The sequence below is a fragment of the Nerophis ophidion genome, linkage group LG04, assembly GCF_033978795.1.
Source record: "Nerophis ophidion isolate RoL-2023_Sa linkage group LG04, RoL_Noph_v1.0, whole genome shotgun sequence".
NCBI lineage: Eukaryota > Metazoa > Chordata > Actinopteri > Syngnathiformes > Syngnathidae > Nerophis > Nerophis ophidion.
The window spans coordinates 81,335,703-81,354,454 of NC_084614.1; the positions used below are offsets into that span (position 1 = coordinate 81,335,703).

General features: G+C 40.9%; 1 protein-coding gene across 27 annotated transcripts in view; it reads right to left on the reverse strand.

Annotated features, from left to right (window-relative positions):
- The window catches only part of LOC133552029 (uncharacterized), a 57,065-nt gene extending 38,527 nt beyond the window's left edge, over positions 1–18,538 (reverse strand). For 18 of the 27 annotated variants that reach the window (XM_061899284.1, XM_061899280.1, XM_061899304.1 and 15 more), the window contains exons 1-12: positions 18,352–18,538; positions 10,668–11,406; positions 10,470–10,604; positions 3,982–4,489; positions 3,815–3,921; positions 3,714–3,739; positions 2,952–2,992; positions 2,820–2,864; positions 2,597–2,729; positions 2,373–2,532; positions 2,167–2,290; positions 2,076–2,107 (exon numbers count right to left, since the gene is read on the reverse strand). In XM_061899284.1, the coding sequence (XP_061755268.1) occupies positions 2,076–2,107; positions 2,167–2,290; positions 2,373–2,532; positions 2,597–2,729; positions 2,820–2,864; positions 2,952–2,992; positions 3,714–3,739; positions 3,815–3,921; positions 3,982–4,489; positions 10,470–10,604; positions 10,668–11,406; positions 18,352–18,360 (2,059 nt within the window). In that variant the 5' untranslated portion in view covers positions 18,361–18,538. The remainder of the gene's footprint in view (positions 1–2,075; positions 2,108–2,166; positions 2,291–2,372; positions 2,533–2,596; positions 2,730–2,819; positions 2,865–2,951; positions 2,993–3,713; positions 3,740–3,814; positions 3,922–3,981; positions 4,490–10,469; positions 10,605–10,667; positions 11,407–18,351) is intronic. The other 9 variants (XM_061899294.1, XM_061899307.1, XM_061899306.1 and 6 more) reach the window with 1 other exon arrangement.
- Between the last annotated feature and the right edge of the window lie 214 nt (positions 18,539–18,752).

The following is an 18,752-nucleotide window of genomic DNA, read 5'->3' on the forward strand; positions in this document are numbered from 1 at the left end:
AATAGATGTGATGGTGCAGAGGTACTTACAACTGCTCGTTAATACAGAATAGAATGGCCACACCATAATAGATGTGATGGTGCAGAGGTACTTACAACTGCTTGTTAATACAGAATAGAATGGCCACACCATAATAGACGTGATGGTGCAGAGGTACTTACAACTGCTTGTTAATAAAGAATAGAATGGCCACACCATAATAGACGTGATGGTGCAGAGGTACTTACAACTGCTTGTTAATAAAGAATAGAATGGCCACACCATAATAGATGTGATGGTGCAGAGGTACTTACAACTGCTTGTTAATAAAGAATAGAATGGCCACACCATAATAGACGTGATGGTGCAGAGGTACTTACAACTGCTCGTTAATACAGAATAGAATGGCCACACCATAATAGATGTGATGGTGCAGAGGTACTTACAACTGCTCGTTAATACAGAATAGAATGGCCACACCATAATAGATGTGATGGTGCAGAGGTACTTACAACTGCTCGTTAATACAGAATAGAATGGCCACACCATAATAGATGTGATGGTGCAGAGGTACTTACAACTGCTCGTTAATACAGAATAGAATGGCCACACCATAATAGATGTGATGGTGCAGAGGTACTTACAACTGCTTGTTAATACAGAATAGAATGGCCACACCATAATAGATGTGATGGTGCAGAGGTACTTACAACTGCTCGTTAATACAGAATAGAATGGCCACACCATAATAGATGTGATGGTGCAGAGGTACTTACAACTGCTCGTTAATACAGAATAGAATGGCCACACCATAATAGATGTGATGGTGCAGAGGTACTTACAACTGCTCGTTAATACAGAATAGAATGGCCACACCATAATAGATGTGATGGTGCAGAGGTACTTACAACTGCTTGTTAATACAGAATAGAATGGCCACACCATAATAGACGTGATGGTGCAGAGGTACTTACAACTGCTTGTTAATAAAGAATAGAATGGCCACACCATAATAGACGTGATGGTGCAGAGGTACTTATAACTGCTTGTTAATAAAGAATAGAATGGCCACACCATAATAGATGTGATGGTGCAGAGGTACTTACAACTGCTTGTTAATACAGAATAGAATGGCCACACCATAATAGATGTGATGGTGCAGAGGTACTTACAACTGCTTGTTAATACAGAATAGAATGGCCACACCATAATAGATGTGATGGTGCAGAGGTACTTACAACTGCTCGTTAATACAGAATAGAATGGCCACACCATAATAGATGTGATGGTGCAGAGGTACTTACAACTGCTCGTTAATACAGAATAGAATGGCCACACCATAATAGATGTGATGGTGCAGAGGTACTTACAACTGCTCGTTAATACAGAATAGAATGGCCACACCATAATAGATGTGATGGTGCAGAGGTACTTACAACTGCTCGTTAATACAGAATAGAATGGCCACACCATAATAGATGTGATGGTGCAGAGGTACTTACAACTGCTTGTTAATACAGAATAGAATGGCCACACCATAATAGATGTGATGGTGCAGAGGTACTTACAACTGCTTGTTAATACAGAATAGAATGGCCACACCTTAATAGATGTGATGGTGCAGAGGTACTTACAACTGCTTGTTAATACAGAATAGAATGGCCACACCATAATAGACGTGATGGTGCAGAGGTACTTACAACTGCTCGTTAATACAGAATAGAATGGCCACACCATAATAGATGTGATGGTGCAGAGGTACTTACAACTGCTCGTTAATACAGAATAGAATGGCCACACCATAATAGATGTGATGGTGCAGAGGTACTTACAACTGCTCGTTAATACAGAATAGAATGGTCACACCATAATAGACGTGATGGTGCAGAGGTACTTACAACTGCTTGTTAATACAGAATAGAATGGTCACACCATAATAGATGTGATGGTGCAGAGGTACTTACAACTGCTTGTTAATACAGAATAGAATGGCCACACCATAATAGACGTGATGGTGCAGAGGTACTTACAACTGCTTGTTAATACAGAATAGAATGGCCACACCATAATAGATGTGATGGTGCAGAGGTACTTACAACTGCTCGTTAATACAGGGTGGCTTGAAGACCTGCAGAAGAAAAGCAAAGATAGAAATGATGGCTCCAGACCCCCAGCGGTGTCAAGTACCTGCTCCCAATGCTGATGGTGTCCCCCTCCAGGTTGCCAGCACGTCCAGCTGCTTGGGCCTTCTTGCCCAGTTCCAGCATTTCCTTCATGTTCAGCTCCACATTCATGACTGAAATGTAGCCATCTGAGGAAAGCAGAGAAAAGTGCAATCCCTGGACTATATTGAGAGAAGCAAGCTGGAAAGGATGTTTGGTGTGGACTCTCACATTTGTGGTTGGCATCGCGCGCCAACCATCTGCCTTTGGGGCAGTTAGTGGTGCGAATGATGCTGACCGTGTCCCCGCTGGTCACAGGCAGGTCATTCTTACGCACTTTACTGGCCACCTTCACCTTGGCATGGTACATGGGCTCCTCTCCACCTGTCACCTGGACCACCATATTCAGCACTGTAGCTGACCTGAACATTCACTTAATATTGTGCAGAACCTACTTTGAACTTCTTTTTCATTTCATTCTCTTTTTTCTCTCTTTCCTTCTGCTCCTTTTTCTCCCTCTCCAGCCGCTGCTTCTCCCTCTTCTTCTGCTCCTTGCACTCGGCCACGTTGGGGCTCTGGCGCTCCTTGCTGAGAACACAACGGAATGTTCCAAGCGGAAGATGAAGAGCAGCACATGTCAGATGGAAGTGGACTTTGAAAGAGTGAAGTGTTACATACCTGTGCACATGATTAGCAGAGGAATGTTCTGCTGATACAGCCGCCCTGTTGGATCGGCACAGTGGGAGAAAATCAACTTCTGTCCTCCATCTGGCATAAATCTATGTCGACTACAAAAAGAGATGCTCATACCATGGATTCCGTGGCCAAATGTTAAGAGACACCTCCTCCTTCTTGAAGTAGACACAATCAATGATTTGTCATTTAGGTGTAACAACTGGACTTGTGCACAGTGAATTATAAACATTTATTTGTGGCGGCACACTATATTTGGACAGCCACAGAAAAATTTCACCTCCCTTTTTAAATGTTTTTTTTTTTTTTTTTTTTTTTTTTTTTACATTAGTTGTAGTTCGGGACACAATACAATAATATAATAGGACTGTCTTTCTTTCTCCGTACAGCAGATGGCAGCTCAGGTCTGCTTTACAAGACAACGCCACCACTGACTTGGTTGCACCCAGTCTACACAACTTAAACATGCAAAAGTTATGTTGAGGAGAAAGTTTTTGTGACCGACACAAAGAAGGGGTCGCATTAAATACAAAATGTGCTTCTTCCTACTTCTTTTCAGACATGTTGAATTGTGCAAATGGAAGCACGTTAACTTGTTCAAATACATCAAACGGTGATATCAGGGGGTGTTCAGTGATGTGGGGAACATTTTTTAAATCAGTGCACATTTTCTTTGGCCCTAAAACCAGGTTTTTGTTTTAAATCAGATAAGATGCACATGAAGAAAACAAAGTGATGTGAGTCGATAACTTCATGTTATGTTTGCTAATGTCGGTAGTAATAATAAGCTTAGTTGTAGCATAACTCATGATTGACATGAAACAACCATGCCAATGCCAGAGATACATTGCACTTCTGTGGGAAAAGAAAAGGATTTACCACTGGGTGTTTGTCAGCATATGGATCTGCAAACAAAATGGTTGACAAAGACGTGAATCTCTTTCATGGGTTTTGCTTTGAGAAACCAAACAGAATCTTACTTTTCACGCTGACTTTCTGCCTGAGCAAGTTCTGGCTCAGGATGAACTTGTTGATGTTTTCCACATCTTCATACACGTTGTCACCTTCATAGTCTTGTTGATGGACACTAGAAGGAATAAAGAAAGATTCAGGAAAGGCTGAGAAAAGAAGTTTGAGGAGATCTCACCTTGTATGCGTGTCCAGCTCCTCATTGGCTGCTGCGTCTGGAAAAGCCAGCTGGGTTTCCTCAGGGGCAGAATGGCCTTCGGTCTCATCAAGATGAAGGGCTGAGGGCACCATCACGTCCTCACTCGCCATCACTGGATCCAGCGTCAGGAAGTCTGTCAGATTTGAGGGTTCGGGGAAGCTGGCTGGATCAAGAGGTATTCCGTTCAGACAGCCCAGGTTCAGATCTGGAGCAAAAGGGCTCTCACTGGCCGCTGCGGAATTGCAGGTGTCGGACTGAGGAGCCGCAACTTCAAGGACTCCAGTTGGAGTCGGTGCAGGAGGTGGAGAGTTAAGAGCTCCTGAATCTAGAAACTCCGGATCGAGAGCCGCAATGTCTACCGCTTCAGCCTGTGAGGGTTCTTCATTGGGGTTCTCAAAGTCTGGAAACTCAGGAGCATCCAGGACAGCGTTGGAGTTAGACACATGTTCTGATACTGCAACATCTTGCGTGATATCAGGGAGCAGCTCTAGGAAGAAATAGAACAAAAGTAGCAACACTCGCATGATATCAGGGAGCATCTCTAGGAAGACATAGAACAAAAGTAGCAATACTCGCATGATATCAGGGAGCAGCTCTAGGAAGAAATAGAACAAAAGTAGCAACACTCGCATGATATCAGGGAGCAGCTCTAGGAAGACATAGAACAAAAGTAGCAATACTCGCATGATATCAGGGAGCAGCTCTAGGAAGACATAGAACAAAAGTAGCAATACTCGCATGATATCAGGGAGCATCTCTAGGAAGAAATAGAACAAAAGTAGCAACACTCGCATGATATCAGGGAGCATCTCTAGGAAGAAATAGAACAAAAGTAGCAACACTCGCATGATATCAGGGAGCAGCTCTAGGAAGACATAGAACAAAAGTAGCAATACTCGCATGATATCAGGGAGCAGCTCTAGGAAGAAATAGAACAAAAGTAGCAACACTCGCATGATATCAGGGAGCAGCTCTAGGAAGAAATAGAACAAAAGTAGCAACACTCGCATGATATCAGGGAGCAGCTCTAGGAAGACATAGAACAAAAGTAGCAATACTCGCATGATATCAGGGAGCAGCTCTAGGAAGACATAGAACAAAAGTAGCAATACTCGCATGATATCAGGGAGCATCTCTAGGAAGAAATAGAACAAAAGTAGCAACACTCGCATGATATCAGGGAGCATCTCTAGGAAGAAATAGAACAAAAGTAGCAACACTCGCATGATATCAGGGAGCAGCTCTAGGAAGACATAGAACAAAAGTAGCAATACTCGCATGATATCAGGGAGCAGCTCTAGGAAGAAATAGAACAAAAGTAGCAACACTCGCATGATATCAGGGAGCAGCTTTAGGAAGAAATAGAACAAAAGTAGCAACACTCGCATGATATCAGGGAGTAGCTCTAGGAAGAAATAGAACAAAAGTAGCAACACTCGCATGATATCAGGGAGCATCTCTAGGAAGACATAGAACAAAAGTAGCAACACTCGCATGATATCAGGGAGCAGCTCTGGGAAGAAATAGAACAAAAGTAGCAACACTCGCATGATATCAGGGAGCATCTCTAGGAAGAAATAGAACAAAAGTAGCAACACTCGCATGATATCAGGGAGCAGCTCTGGGAAGAAATAGAACAAAAGTAGCAACACTCGCATGATATCAGGGAGCATCTCTAGGAAGACATAGAACAAAAGTAGCAACACTCGCATGATATCAGGGAGCAGCTCTAGGAAGAAATAGAACAAAAGTAGCAACACTCGCATGATATCAGGGAGCATCTCCAGGAAGAAATAGAACAAAAGTAGCAACACTCGCATGATATCAGGGAGCATCTCCAGGAAGAAATAGAACAAAAGTAGCAACACTCGCATGATATCAGGGAGCATCTCTAGGAAGAAATAGAACAAAAGTAGCAACACTCGCATGATATCAGGGAGCAGCTCTAAGAAGAAATAGAACAAAAGTAGCAACACTCGCATGATATCAGGGAGCAGCTCTAGGAAGAAATAGAACAAAAGTAGCAACACTCGCATGATATCAGGGAGCATCTCTAGGTACAACAAAAGTAGCAACACTCGCATGATATCAGGGAGCATCTCTAGGAAGACATAGAACAAAAGTAGCAACACTCGCATGATATCAGGGAGCAGCTCTGGGAAGAAATAGAACAAAAGTAGCAACACTCGCATGATATCAGGGAGCATCTCTAGGAAGAAATAGAACAAAAGTAGCAACACTCGCATGATATCAGGGAGCAGCTCTAGGAAGAAATAGTACAAAAGTAGCAACACTCGCATGATATCAGGGAGCATCTCTAGGAAGACATAGAACAAAAGTAGCAACACTCGCATGATATCAGGGAGCATCTCTAGGAAGAAATAGAACAAAAGTAGCAACACTCGCATGATATCAGGGAGCATCTCTAGGAAGAAATAGAACAAAAGTAGCAACACTCGCATGATATCAGGGAGCAGCTCTAAGAAGAAATAGAACAAAAGTAGCAACACTCGCATGATATCAGGGAGCAGCTCTAGGAAGAAATAGAACAAAAGTAGCAACACTCGCATGATATCAGGGAGCATCTCTAGGAAGAAATAGAACAAAAGTAGCAACACTCGCATGATATCAGGGAGCAGCTCTGGGAAGAAATAGAACAAAAGTAGCAACACTCGCATGATATCAGGGAGCATCTCTAGGAAGACATAGAACAAAAGTAGCAATACTCGCATGATATCAGGGAGCAGCTCTAAGAAGAAATAGAACAAAAGTAGCAACACTCGCATGATATCAGGGAGCATCTCTAGGAAGACATAGAACAAAAGTAGCAATACTCGCATGATATCAGGGAGCAGCTCTAAGAAGAAATAGAACAAAAGTAGCAACACTCGCATGATATCAGGGAGCAGCTCTAGGAAGAAATAGAACAAAAGTAGCAACACTCGCATGATATCAGGGAGCAGCTCTAGGAAGAAATAGAACAAAAGTAGCAACACTCGCATGATATCAGGGAGCAGCTCTAGGAAGAAATAGAACAAAAGTAGCAACACTCGCATGATATCAGGGAGCAGCTCTAGGAAGAAATAGAACAAAAGTAGCAACACTCGCATGATATCAGGGAGCAGCTCTAGGAAGAAATAGAACAAAAGTAGCAACACTCACATGATATCAGGGAGCATCTCTAGGAAGACATAGAACAAAAGTAGCATCAGTCCTTGTAGGGCTGCACGATTAGTCGACATGGAGATTTTAATTAGTGCAGTAAATAACTGCAAGACTGACTTTATTCCCAGCGCCGTCACCACCATTTGAATGACAGACATTTTCGCCAATCAGAATTGTTTAGACACACATTTATTCATCTCTCGCTTTAAAGAAGGAGAAAGACATCTCAGACTGAGAACGGCGTCCGAGCGCTTTCAACAGTAGAAATAACCGAACGCAGTGAGACCTCTTTTCACAAGTAAGTGCTATCCTATCATCTCAGCGCTCACAGAGTAACACAAATAAGATTACAGAGCCAGCTTCAAATCAGATGGGCAATATGGGCCCATCAACAGGACAAACAGGCAAGAATGCTGTGATCCCATGATGGCAACAACCCGACCTCGTTTTTCAAACGGGGGGAAAAAAGCACTTAAAAAAGTAACAGTTTTATTTAGGTTACATTTTTGCTTGCAGAAATGAGAGACTATTTGATTGTTTTTTTTGTTCATTTAACTTATTTAGCTTTCAATTACACTGCAGTGGTAAACATTTCTACAGTGATGAGAAATATAAGTCTATATCCTTTTAAATGGTTACTTGCATAATATTATTGAATGTGATAACATGACATGATAAATGCTTTAATCGGTTATTTCTTCAGTTTAAGAGCAGGATGTAGACAAAAGTTCGGAGTCTGTCTGCATAAAGTACAACATTTTTGGAAATAAATGATTGAATATTGTAATGTGTGGGCCCTTAAGACAAGAATGCATTGATTGACTGTCTAAAAGTAACACACATTATTTTTGCACTTTTATGCATTCATAAAATATAAAAATGGGCAATCAACTCGCAATTTTGGATTGAAAAATTGCAATTAGGTTTTTTCAAAACCTTAACCCCTGCTCACTCAGCGCGGAGAAAATCTATATGACCAGTAGGGGTCTTAAAAAATGTCATTCACATCCAAATCCCGGTTCTCATTTCTTCCGATTCAAAATTGATTCAGAATGTTCAGCAGTTTTTTGTTTTTTTGTTTTCAAGAATCAATTGAAAAAATGGCTATGTCCATCTAAGTCACTGTGCGTACTTATCAGCAGCCGAGAGGACCTTTAGTAACCTGTTTTGAAAAGGTTTACATCGTGAGATAGCATTTGAGTGGAGAACTGATTGTGAGTCTAATCAGCAGCTGGCGTGGCAGATGTTTAAATCAAACCCAGTTGGTATTTAAATACAATTCAAGTGTTATCAGAGATACTGCAACACATCATCAGGAGTGAAAGGTGTTAGATTACACAGGTCATTATTTACACCAGTGAAAGGTGTTAGATTACACAGGTCATTGTTTACACCAGTGAAAGGTGTTAGATTACACAGGTCATTATTTACACCAGTGAAAGGTGTTAGATTACACAGGTCATTATTTACACCAGTGAAAGGTGTTAGATTACACAGGTCATTATTTACACCAGTGAAAGGTGTTAGATTACACAGGTCATTGTTTACACCAGTGAAAGGTGTTAGATTACACAGGTCATTATTTACACCAGTGAAAGGTGTTAGATTACACAGGTCATTATTTACACCAGTGAAAGGTGTTAGATTACACAGGTCATTATTTACACCAGTGAAAGGTGTTAGATTACACAGGTCATTATTTACACCAGTGAAAGGTGTTAGATTACACAGGTCATTATTTACAGTACAGCTTCTGAAACATTGTTGGGCCACCCAAAAATATGTTTCTCAGCTGTAATACACTTTTCCACCACTTGTGGCAGTAATGACGAACACAAGAAGTCCGGAGATAACGGTCTTAGAGAATGGGAGCCATGACCTCCCTGCCTGGCACGCCGCATCAAGGCTTGGAATTGGGGGTTAAGTCACCAAAAATGATTCCCGGGCGCAGCTCACTGCTCCCCTCACCTCCCAGGGGGTGAAGAAGGGGATGGGTCTAATACAGAGGTGTGACTATCAGTGGTACTTTAACTTTAAACAGTATGTATTTGACCTAAACCAGGGGTGTCCAAACTTTTTCCACTGAGGGCCACACACTGAAAAATCAAAGCACACAGGGGCCAAGTTGGTATTTTTTCATTTTCAAAACCAATACAATATACACTTTTTATTTTTTTAATTGTCGGGGCTCCCTCAAGTTGGGTCTTAAGGACCCAGAAAGGTTTCAGTCTTAAACAAGGTTCAAAATAAGTCATTTATTATTTTTTTCATAAAACCCTTGAATCGCTAATTTTACTTCATTATTTGTTTGACTTTTTACGAGCTTTTTGTCCAAACCCTATTTTTTGAGGCAAAATACAAAATACACAATATTTTTCCCAGAAAGATTTTCAAAGTGAAATATTTAATGTGAAGTTATTGGATCCCTAAATAGGTCAATAATTCATAGCAAAATTGATTTGAATTCCTTTTTTTTTTTTATTATTATAATTTTTTTTTTTTTTAGCAAAGACAGTTATTAAATTCCACTAAAATCCTTAGCGATCCAAAAGTGTCTCACTCATAAAAAAAGTCATGCTTTTTTTATTTTTCATTCAACACTTAAATCTCTATATCAGCTTCAGATAATATTGATTGTAATTGGTTTAGTTTATTTATAATAACAATCAATAGGATAATTAGTATAATTAGGATTAGTATATAATTAGTATGGAATTTTTTTTTCCAAATTTTCATATTTTTATGTTTGTTGTATTTATGTCCTTTTTGTCCTTAAATCAATCAATAATCTATAACATTGATTATTATTTTTTGAGAAATTATTGAAAAAATGGTGTTATTAGAGTCAACAATGCAACTTTTTCTCGTTGCATTTCGCCAATTTGCTCTTTTATTCCACTTTTTATTGTTATATATTTTAGTATTTCTAGAATGATGTGCTGCGGGCCGCAAACGGCCCCTGGGCCACACTTTGGACACCCCTGACCTAAACTAAAGGCTTTAGAATAGAATAATGTATGTCCTAATCTTTATGATGAACACGTCAAAGACAAGACTAAGATGATCAATATTTGTAGGTCCAAAAGGCCAAGGACTGCTGGACTACAGTTAGATGTCCTGCTCCTTATAATGCTTTCTTGGAAGCTGACTTTGAGTAAATGTAACTAATCAGAGATAAAAGCACTTCAAAGTCTCATCCTTCAAGGCCAAGAGCCAATGTCTTCTTGCTGCAGCAGGAAGGAGGGTGCGTGAATAGTGAATAGAGTGTGTCCAAAGTAAGTGTGAGAAGAAAAAGGAGGCACCTTTGACCAGAGGGCTGAGATCCACCAATGGAGGCCTGGGGGGCTTGGATGGCTTCAGCGCCAGCGAGCACAAGTCAGGCAGGGTCTTCTTGGGAGGAGGCCAGCAGGAAGGATGCTTGAGGACGGCAGCAGGCTCTTGGGAGACACAAAGCATGGTTGGAGAAACAGCATGGAGGCATTTATACAAGTGAGACCCACTTGGAGGCCAACTGTTGACTCTGGAGAAAGGACGAGCAGAGATGCAAGCCAGGGGTGGAAGGAGGACAGGTGAAGGCGAACGCAGACTCTTGGTTTTGCTGGAGATCAACATCTGCCGGCGGGAGAACTTCTTCTTTGCCCTCTCCATGGTGCTCATGAAGCCCAGGCTGGTCTCTGCTGACGGGGGTGTGACCGAGACATCTGAATGGCAAACAGCGTCCACCGAGGTCTCGGTCTCCCCGGAGGTTAGCTCGCCAGGAGCACTGGAGGGTCTGGTGCTCAAGTGGGTGTACGCGGGCTCCTCCACCTTTTCTGGGTTTAACTTGGACACTTTGGACTTGAAAGGAAGCAGCACATTCTTCTTTTTGACTTTGCTTTGTGAGAACACTTCTTTCACCGTCTCCAGTTCTTCTTCTTCTCCTTCTTTCAGGCCCTGGCCTGTCCTGCGCTCCCCGCTATGGGGCGGGGAAGGAGGGCAGGTCTCCTGATGTGGAAAAGAAATGGGCCGCCTTCCGCCAGAAGCCCGCAGTCCATCTCTGAAGATGAGCCTGGGAAGCATGTTGCTCTTGTTCTCTGTGGCCACATTGACACTGTTGACCAGAGAACTGCAGTGGCCCCCGGGGGCAGGGGGAAGGTTTTTGGGTTTCTGGGCTACAGCTGGTCGAGTGCTTTTACTTTGAACCAGGAGAGCCTCCTCCTGAAACTTGGCTCTCAGAGCTTGGAACTTGATTGCACTCGCCTGAGAAAGAGAGAGAGTGATGTAACAAAGGTTAGGCCAGGTCACAAGATTAGGTACACCTGCACTCACCGATCATTTCAGACGCAGCAATAAAAACGCAGCCTGTTGCTGTTATTAGAACATGTAGCTCATTTCAATCAAGTATGTATGATTCTGACAGGAAATGTCCATTATTATGACAGTATTGTTGACTTTGCTCAAAAAGTACTTACACGAGGACTAGGGACCAACCAACTCATTTTTCATTGACATAACTCCAATAAAAAGACACACTATTTAGCATTTTGACAGAACTAATTTTAGGTCATACTACTTGATCCATTTTAATGGCCTAAATTTGGTTGTAATTATCAGTTTGTATTCTAGCACTTGAAGATGTATCAAGTGAAGAGAATTATATTTCACGTGACATCACTAAGCTCCATGGGGGGCAAAGTAAGTCATGTGTCTTACCCAGAAAGACAACAGCAAACACGAGGATGGTGGAGGCTGGGTTCGAGCCAGGAACCCTCAAGTTGCTGGTCGGCCGCTCTACCATCCTAGCCATCAAAACATTCCTCGCTTTTTTTCGAATACTCGCAGGTTTTGGTTCATTCAATGCGCAGAATTAAAAAGCTTGGTTGCAAATTTAGACTGGTGGATGTCATTTCTTAACGGAGAAAGACGTTAATGTCTCTTGTTTTCATGTTAGCATTTAAGCTAGCGAGCTGGCACCAGTCAGTCTGTCAGTTCATCAAATCATGGTTTTCCAAATGTTTTAATTTAAAACACTAACAATAACCATCGGGAGTTTTAGCGCAGTTATCTTTAATCGGTATTTGCTGAGATTAGATGAAAATAACACTTGTTTCCTACTTTTTTTGTGTTTACTCATAGTTTGAAGCAGAGCTCCTCCCCCTCTAACTGACCTAATGTCTAAGTAAAAACATCCAAAGTATCCAGACTGAGGCCAAAATGCAAGCAAGGTATGATTTGGTGATATCACCAGCAAGTCAGATTAATAACGACACTAAAAGCAATGCAACGTACCAAAGGTCCACATCTTAGATTTGGGTTACAGTAAATAAAGCTCATCACTGTTATATATCATTTATATTGGTTATAGATCTTTAACTTCTTATTTGATCAATTCACATTTTTTTTGTGGGTTTAGGCACACTTGCACTTACCATATCTTGCAAGAAATGTTCACACATGACAGGAAAGAGGGAAATACAGCAGAGAAAAGGAAATAATCCCTTTTGGATGCATCGCAGTCGCACAGAATGGATTAGTAAACCTCAATAACGGATGCATTTGTTGTCAATAAAGTCATGCAGACAGTTGTAAAATGTGATCTCACATATTATGTTATTTCACCTCCTAATGCCAGATGTGTGCAGTCTGCCGAGAAGTCTTAGTGGTTAGTCAAAACTGAGCAATTTGGAGAGTGGTGTTTCCCAAAGTGTGGTAAGCAGGCTCCGTCTAGCGGTGCGCCGAACAATCTATCAATGAAATACTGTAATGGTGCTATCAGCCTCTGGTAGTAAAGGCCAAAACAAACAATACTGTAATGGTGCTATCAGCCTCTGGTAGTAAAGGCCAAAACAAACAATACTGTAATGGTGCTATCAGCCTCCGGTAGTAAAGGCCAAAACAAACAATACTGTAATGGTGCTATCAGCCTCTGGTATTAAAGGCCAAAACAAACAATACTGTAATGGTGCTATCAGCCTCCGGTAGTAAAGGCCAAAACAAACAATACTGTAATGGTGCTATCAGCCTCCGGTAGTAAAGGCCAAAACAAACAATACTGTAATGGTGCTATCAGCCTCTGGTGGTAAAGGCCAAAACAAACAATACTTTAATGGTGCTATCAGCCTCTGGTAGTAAAGGCCAAAACAAACAATACTTTAATGGTGCTATCAGCCTCTGGTAGTAAAGGCCAAAACAAACAATACTGTAATGGTGCTATCAGCCTCTGGTAGTAAAGGCCAAAACAAACAATACTGTAATGGTGCTATCAGCCTCCGGTAGTAAAGGCCAAAACAAACAATACTGTAATGGTGCTATCAGCCTCTGGTATTAAAGGCCAAAACAAACAATACTGTAATGGTGCTATCAGCCTCCGGTAGTAAAGGCCAAAACAAACAATACTGTAATGGTGCTATCAGCCTCTGGTAGTAAAGGCCAAAACAAACAATACTTTAATGGTGCTATCAGCCTCTGGTAGTAAAGGCCAAAACAAACAATACTGTAATGGTGCTATCAGCCTCTGGTAGTAAAGGCCAAAACAAACAATACTGTAATGGTGCTATCAGCCTCTGGTAGTAAAGGCCAAAACAAACAATACTGTAATGGTGCTATCAGCCTCTGGTAGTAAAGGCCAAAACAAACAATACTGTAATGGTGCTATCAGCCTCCGGTAGTAAAGGCCAAAACAAACAATACTGTAATGGTGCTATCAGCCTCTGGTAGTAAAGGCCAAAACAAACAATACTGTAATGGTGCTATCAGCCTCTGGTATTAAAGGCCAAAACAAACAATACTGTAATGGTGCTATCAGCCTCTGGTAGTAAAGGCCAAAACAAACAATACTGTAATGGTGCTATCAGCCTCTGGTAGTAAAGGCCAAAACAAACAATACTGTAATGGTGCTATCAGCCTCTGGTAGTAAAGGCCAAAACAAACAATACTGTAATGGTGCTATCAGCCTCTGGTAGTAAAGGCCAAAACAAACAATACTTTAATGGTGCTATCAGCCTCTGGTAGTAAAGGCCAAAACAAACAATACTGTAATGGTGCTATCAGCCTCTGGTAGTAAAGGCCAAAACAAACAATACTGTAATGGTGCTATCAGCCTCTGGTGGTAAAGGCCAAAACAAACAATACTTTAATGGTGCTATCAGCCTCTGGTAGTAAAGGCCAAAACAAACAATACTGTAATGGTGCTATCAGCCTCTGGTAGTAAAGGCCAAAACAAACAATACTGTAATGGTGCTATCAGCCTCTGGTAGTAAAGGCCAAAACAAACAATACTGTAATGGTGCTATCAGCCTCTGGTAGTAAAGGCCAAAACAAACAATACTGTAATGGTGCTATCAGCCTCTGGTAGTAAAGGCCAAAACAAACAATACTGTAATGGTGCTATCAGCCTCCGGTAGTAAAGGCCAAAACAAACAATACTGTAATGGTGCTATCAGCCTCCGGTAGTAAAGGCCAAAACAAACAATACTGTAATGGTGCTATCAGCCTCTGGTAGTAAAGGCCAAAACAAACAATACTGTAATGGTGCTATCAGCCTCCGGTATTAAAGGCCAAAACAAACAATACTGTAATGGTGCTATCAGCCTCTGGTAGTAAAGGCCAAAACAAACAATACTGTAATGGTGCTATCAGCCTCCGGTATTAAAGGCCAAAACAAACAATACTGTAATGGTGCTATCAGCCTCTGGTAGTAAAGGCCAAAACAAACAATACTTTAATGGTGCTATCAGCCTCTGGTAGTAAAGGCCAAAACAAACAATACTGTAATGGTGCTATCAGCCTCTGGTAGTAAAGGCCAAAACAAACAATACTGTAATGGTGCTATCAGCCTCTGGTAGTAAAGGCCAAAACAAACAATACTGTAATGGTGCTATCAGCCTCTGGTAGTAAAGGCCAAAACAAACAATACTGTAATGGTGCTATCAGCCTCTGGTAGTAAAGGCCAAAACAAACAATACTGTAATGGTGCTATCAGCCTCTGGTAGTAAAGGCCAAAACAAACAATACTGTAATGGTGCTATCAGCCTCCGGTAGTAAAGGCCAAAACAAACAATACTGTAATGGTGCTATCAGCCTCTGGTAGTAAAGGCCAAAACAAACAATACTGTAATGGTGCTATCAGCCTCTGGTAGTAAAGGCCAAAACAAACAATACTGTAATGGTGCTATCAGCCTCCGGTATTAAAGGCCAAAACAAACAATACTGTAATGGTGCTATCAGCCTCTGGTAGTAAAGGCCAAAACAAACAATACTGTAATGGTGCTATCAGCCTCTGGTAGTAAAGGCCAAAACAAACAATACTGTAATGGTGCTATCAGCCTCTGGTAGTAAAGGCCAAAACAAACAATACTGTAATGGTGCTATCAGCCTCCGGTAGTAAAGGCCAAAACAAACAATACTGTAATGGTGCTATCAGCCTCTGGTAGTAAAGGCCAAAACAAACAATACTGTAATGGTGCTATCAGCCTCTGGTAGTAAAGGCCAAAACAAACAATACTGTAATGGTGCTATCAGCCTCCGGTATTAAAGGCCAAAACAAACAATACTGTAATGGTGCTATCAGCCTCCGGTATTAAAGGCCAAAACAAACAATACTGTAATGGTGCTATCAGCCTCTGGTAGTAAAGGCCAAAACAAACAATACTGTAATGGTGCTATCAGCCTCTGGTATTAAAGGCCAAAACAAACAATACTGTAATGGTGCTATCAGCCTCTGGTAGTAAAGGCCAAAACAAACAATACTGTAATGGTGCTATCAGCCTCTGGTATTAAAGGCCAAAACAAACAATACTGTAATGGTGCTATCAGCCTCTGGTAGTAAAGGCCAAAACAAACAATACTTTAATGGTGCTATCAGCCTCTGGTAGTAAAGGCCAAAACAAACAATACTGTAATGGTGCTATCAGCCTCTGGTATTAAAGGCCAAAACAAACAATACTTTAATGGTGCTATCAGCCTCTGGTAGTCTGTAGGCCGGAGTCAAGGCCAAAACAAACAATGGAGACAACTTAGTCAGTCATTTCTCTCACTAAACACACCTGGGAAGCAAATGTTCTTGCCCGCCTGTCAGCCAATCAACAAGCAGCAAATAGTCCACTTTTAGATTCATGGCAATTCAGACAATTAGAAAATGGAAGAGTCAAGGTCAATGACGGCTTGATTTCATGCAAATGTAGCTGACCGCCTGACCTTGAGATCAGACCAGCTCTGTGGTTTGAGGGCACTTCCTGTTTGCCACATATTTCATGTCACATAATAAAAGTGATGGCGAGTCATTGAACACTTTCTTGTAACAAATGCACTCTTTTTCAAAGTGGCAAGTGTCATACGCTTATTTGGTGAAACAAAAAGAAATGTAAAACTGCTCCAATGTACATCAAATAAAGATGCCTCACAAATTGATGTTTAAAGGAATGCTGGGGCGTCCAAAAGTTCTCACTCTTTGGATGTTTTTATATAAATCTGTCCTTTCTTTCACTCAACATTTAAATGCAGTGATTTTTTTTAAAGTACATTTTCATTTGATCTTTAAAAACTGCATATTAGCACATAGTTTATTTAACTTTTATGAGCAAATGATTTTATTTGAATCAATATTTAAGTACCGTGTTTTGTTTTTTTCATATTCCAACACAGTGTTACTGTTTAAACTGTGTGTAATGTTACAAGTATGAAATATACTTGTTGGAAAAAAACAAACTCTGCCCTGTTTTTAATGAATACCTAGGCCTGCTATGCTACTGTCTCTTAACGCGAGCCAGTTTTAGAGGTTGTAGGTGTTTGCCAATAGTATTAACCATTGTGTTGAAGATGACGTCATGTTTTAGAAGTTGTAGCTAGGTGTTTGCCAATAGTATTAACCATTGTGTTGAAGATGACGTCATGTTTTAGAAGTTGTAGGTGTTTGCCAATAGTATTAACCATTGTGTTGAAGATGACGTCATGTTTTAGAAGTTGTAGGTGTTTGCCAATAGTATTAACCATTGTGTTGAAGATGACGTCATGTTTTAGAAGTTGTAGGTGTTTGCCAATAGTATTAACCATTGTGTTGAAGATGACGTCATGTTTTAGAAGTTGTAGCTAGGTGTTTGCCAATAGTATTAACCATTGTGTTGAAGATGACGTCATGTTTTAGAAGTTGTAGCTAGGTGTTTGCCAATAGTATTAACCATTGTGTTGAAGATGACGTCATGTTTTAGAAGTTGTAGGTGTTTGCCAATAGTATTAACCATTGTGTTGAAGATGACGTCATGTTTTAGAAGTTGTAGCTAGGTGTTTGCCAATAGTATTAACCATTGTGTTGAAGATGACGTCATGTTTTAGAAGTTGTAGGTGTTTGCCAATAGTATTAACCATTGTGTTGAAGATGACGTCATGTTTTAGAAGTTGTAGGTGTTTGCCAATAGTATTAACCATTGTGTTGAAGATGACGTCATGTTTTAGAAGTTGTAGGTGTTTGCCAATAGTATTAACCATTGTGTTGAAGATGACGTCATGTTTTAGAAGTTGTAGGTGTTTGCCAATAGTATTAACCATTGTGTTGAAGATGACATCATGTTTTAGAAGTTGTAGCTAGGTGTTTGCCAATAGTATTAACCATTGTGTTGAAGATGACGTCATGTTTTAGAAGTTGTAGGTGTTTGCCAATAGTATTAACCATTGTGTTGAAGATGATGTCATGTTTTAGAAGTTGTAGGTGTTTGCCAATAGTATTAACCATTGTGTTGAAGATGACGTCATGTTTTAGAAGTTGTAGCTAGGTGTTTGTCAATAGTATTAACCATTGTGTTGAAGATGACGTCATATTTTAGAAGTTGTAGGTGTTTGCCAATAGTATTAACCATTGTGTTGAAGATGACGTCATGTTTTAGAAGTTGTAGGTGTTTGCCAATAGTATTAACCATTGTGTTGAAGATGACGTCATGTTTTAGAAGTTGTAGCTAGGTGTTTGCCAATAGTATTAACCATTGTGTTGAAGATGACGTCATGTTTTAGAAGTTGTAGCTAGGTGTTTTCCGTCCACACTGGAGAGACAGCAATAAGCTGAAATAGTATTAACCGTTGTGTTGAAGATGACGTCACGTGTGGGCGATGAATGACATTTTAATTGCTAGAAAAGCGGCGTCAAAGTGACGTCATCGAAGGAGGACGTCCTGGCTAGCACAGGTGAAGACGGCGCTCAAAAGTCAAATTCTTTACCTCCTCCATGGTTTCTGCTTCGGTTCATCACTGTCCAGGTCGGCGCACTTGCAACGCAGCCTGGACGTCCGCGGCTTGAGGCTTTTGTCCCCTTGGAGCAACTTTCAGAGTCAAGTCTTTAAGCTAATCGGAGACGCCGGCGCAAACAATTGGAGAGCGTCCGCGCATGCGTAATGTGCGTCACCCCGTACGTGCGCGTTCATGAGGTCACGAGCACTCACTCCAGAGGGTCAAAGATCATGAAAATAAATAGCTTAAACGCTACTTTTGATGTCCTTTATTGCCAATTGTACATGAAACTTTGATTTCGTTTTCAGACAGATTAAAATATTCATCAGATTAAAATGTTTGTAGCTGCTGACAGAAGCACGTTGTATAAATGTTATATCATTTCATAGTTG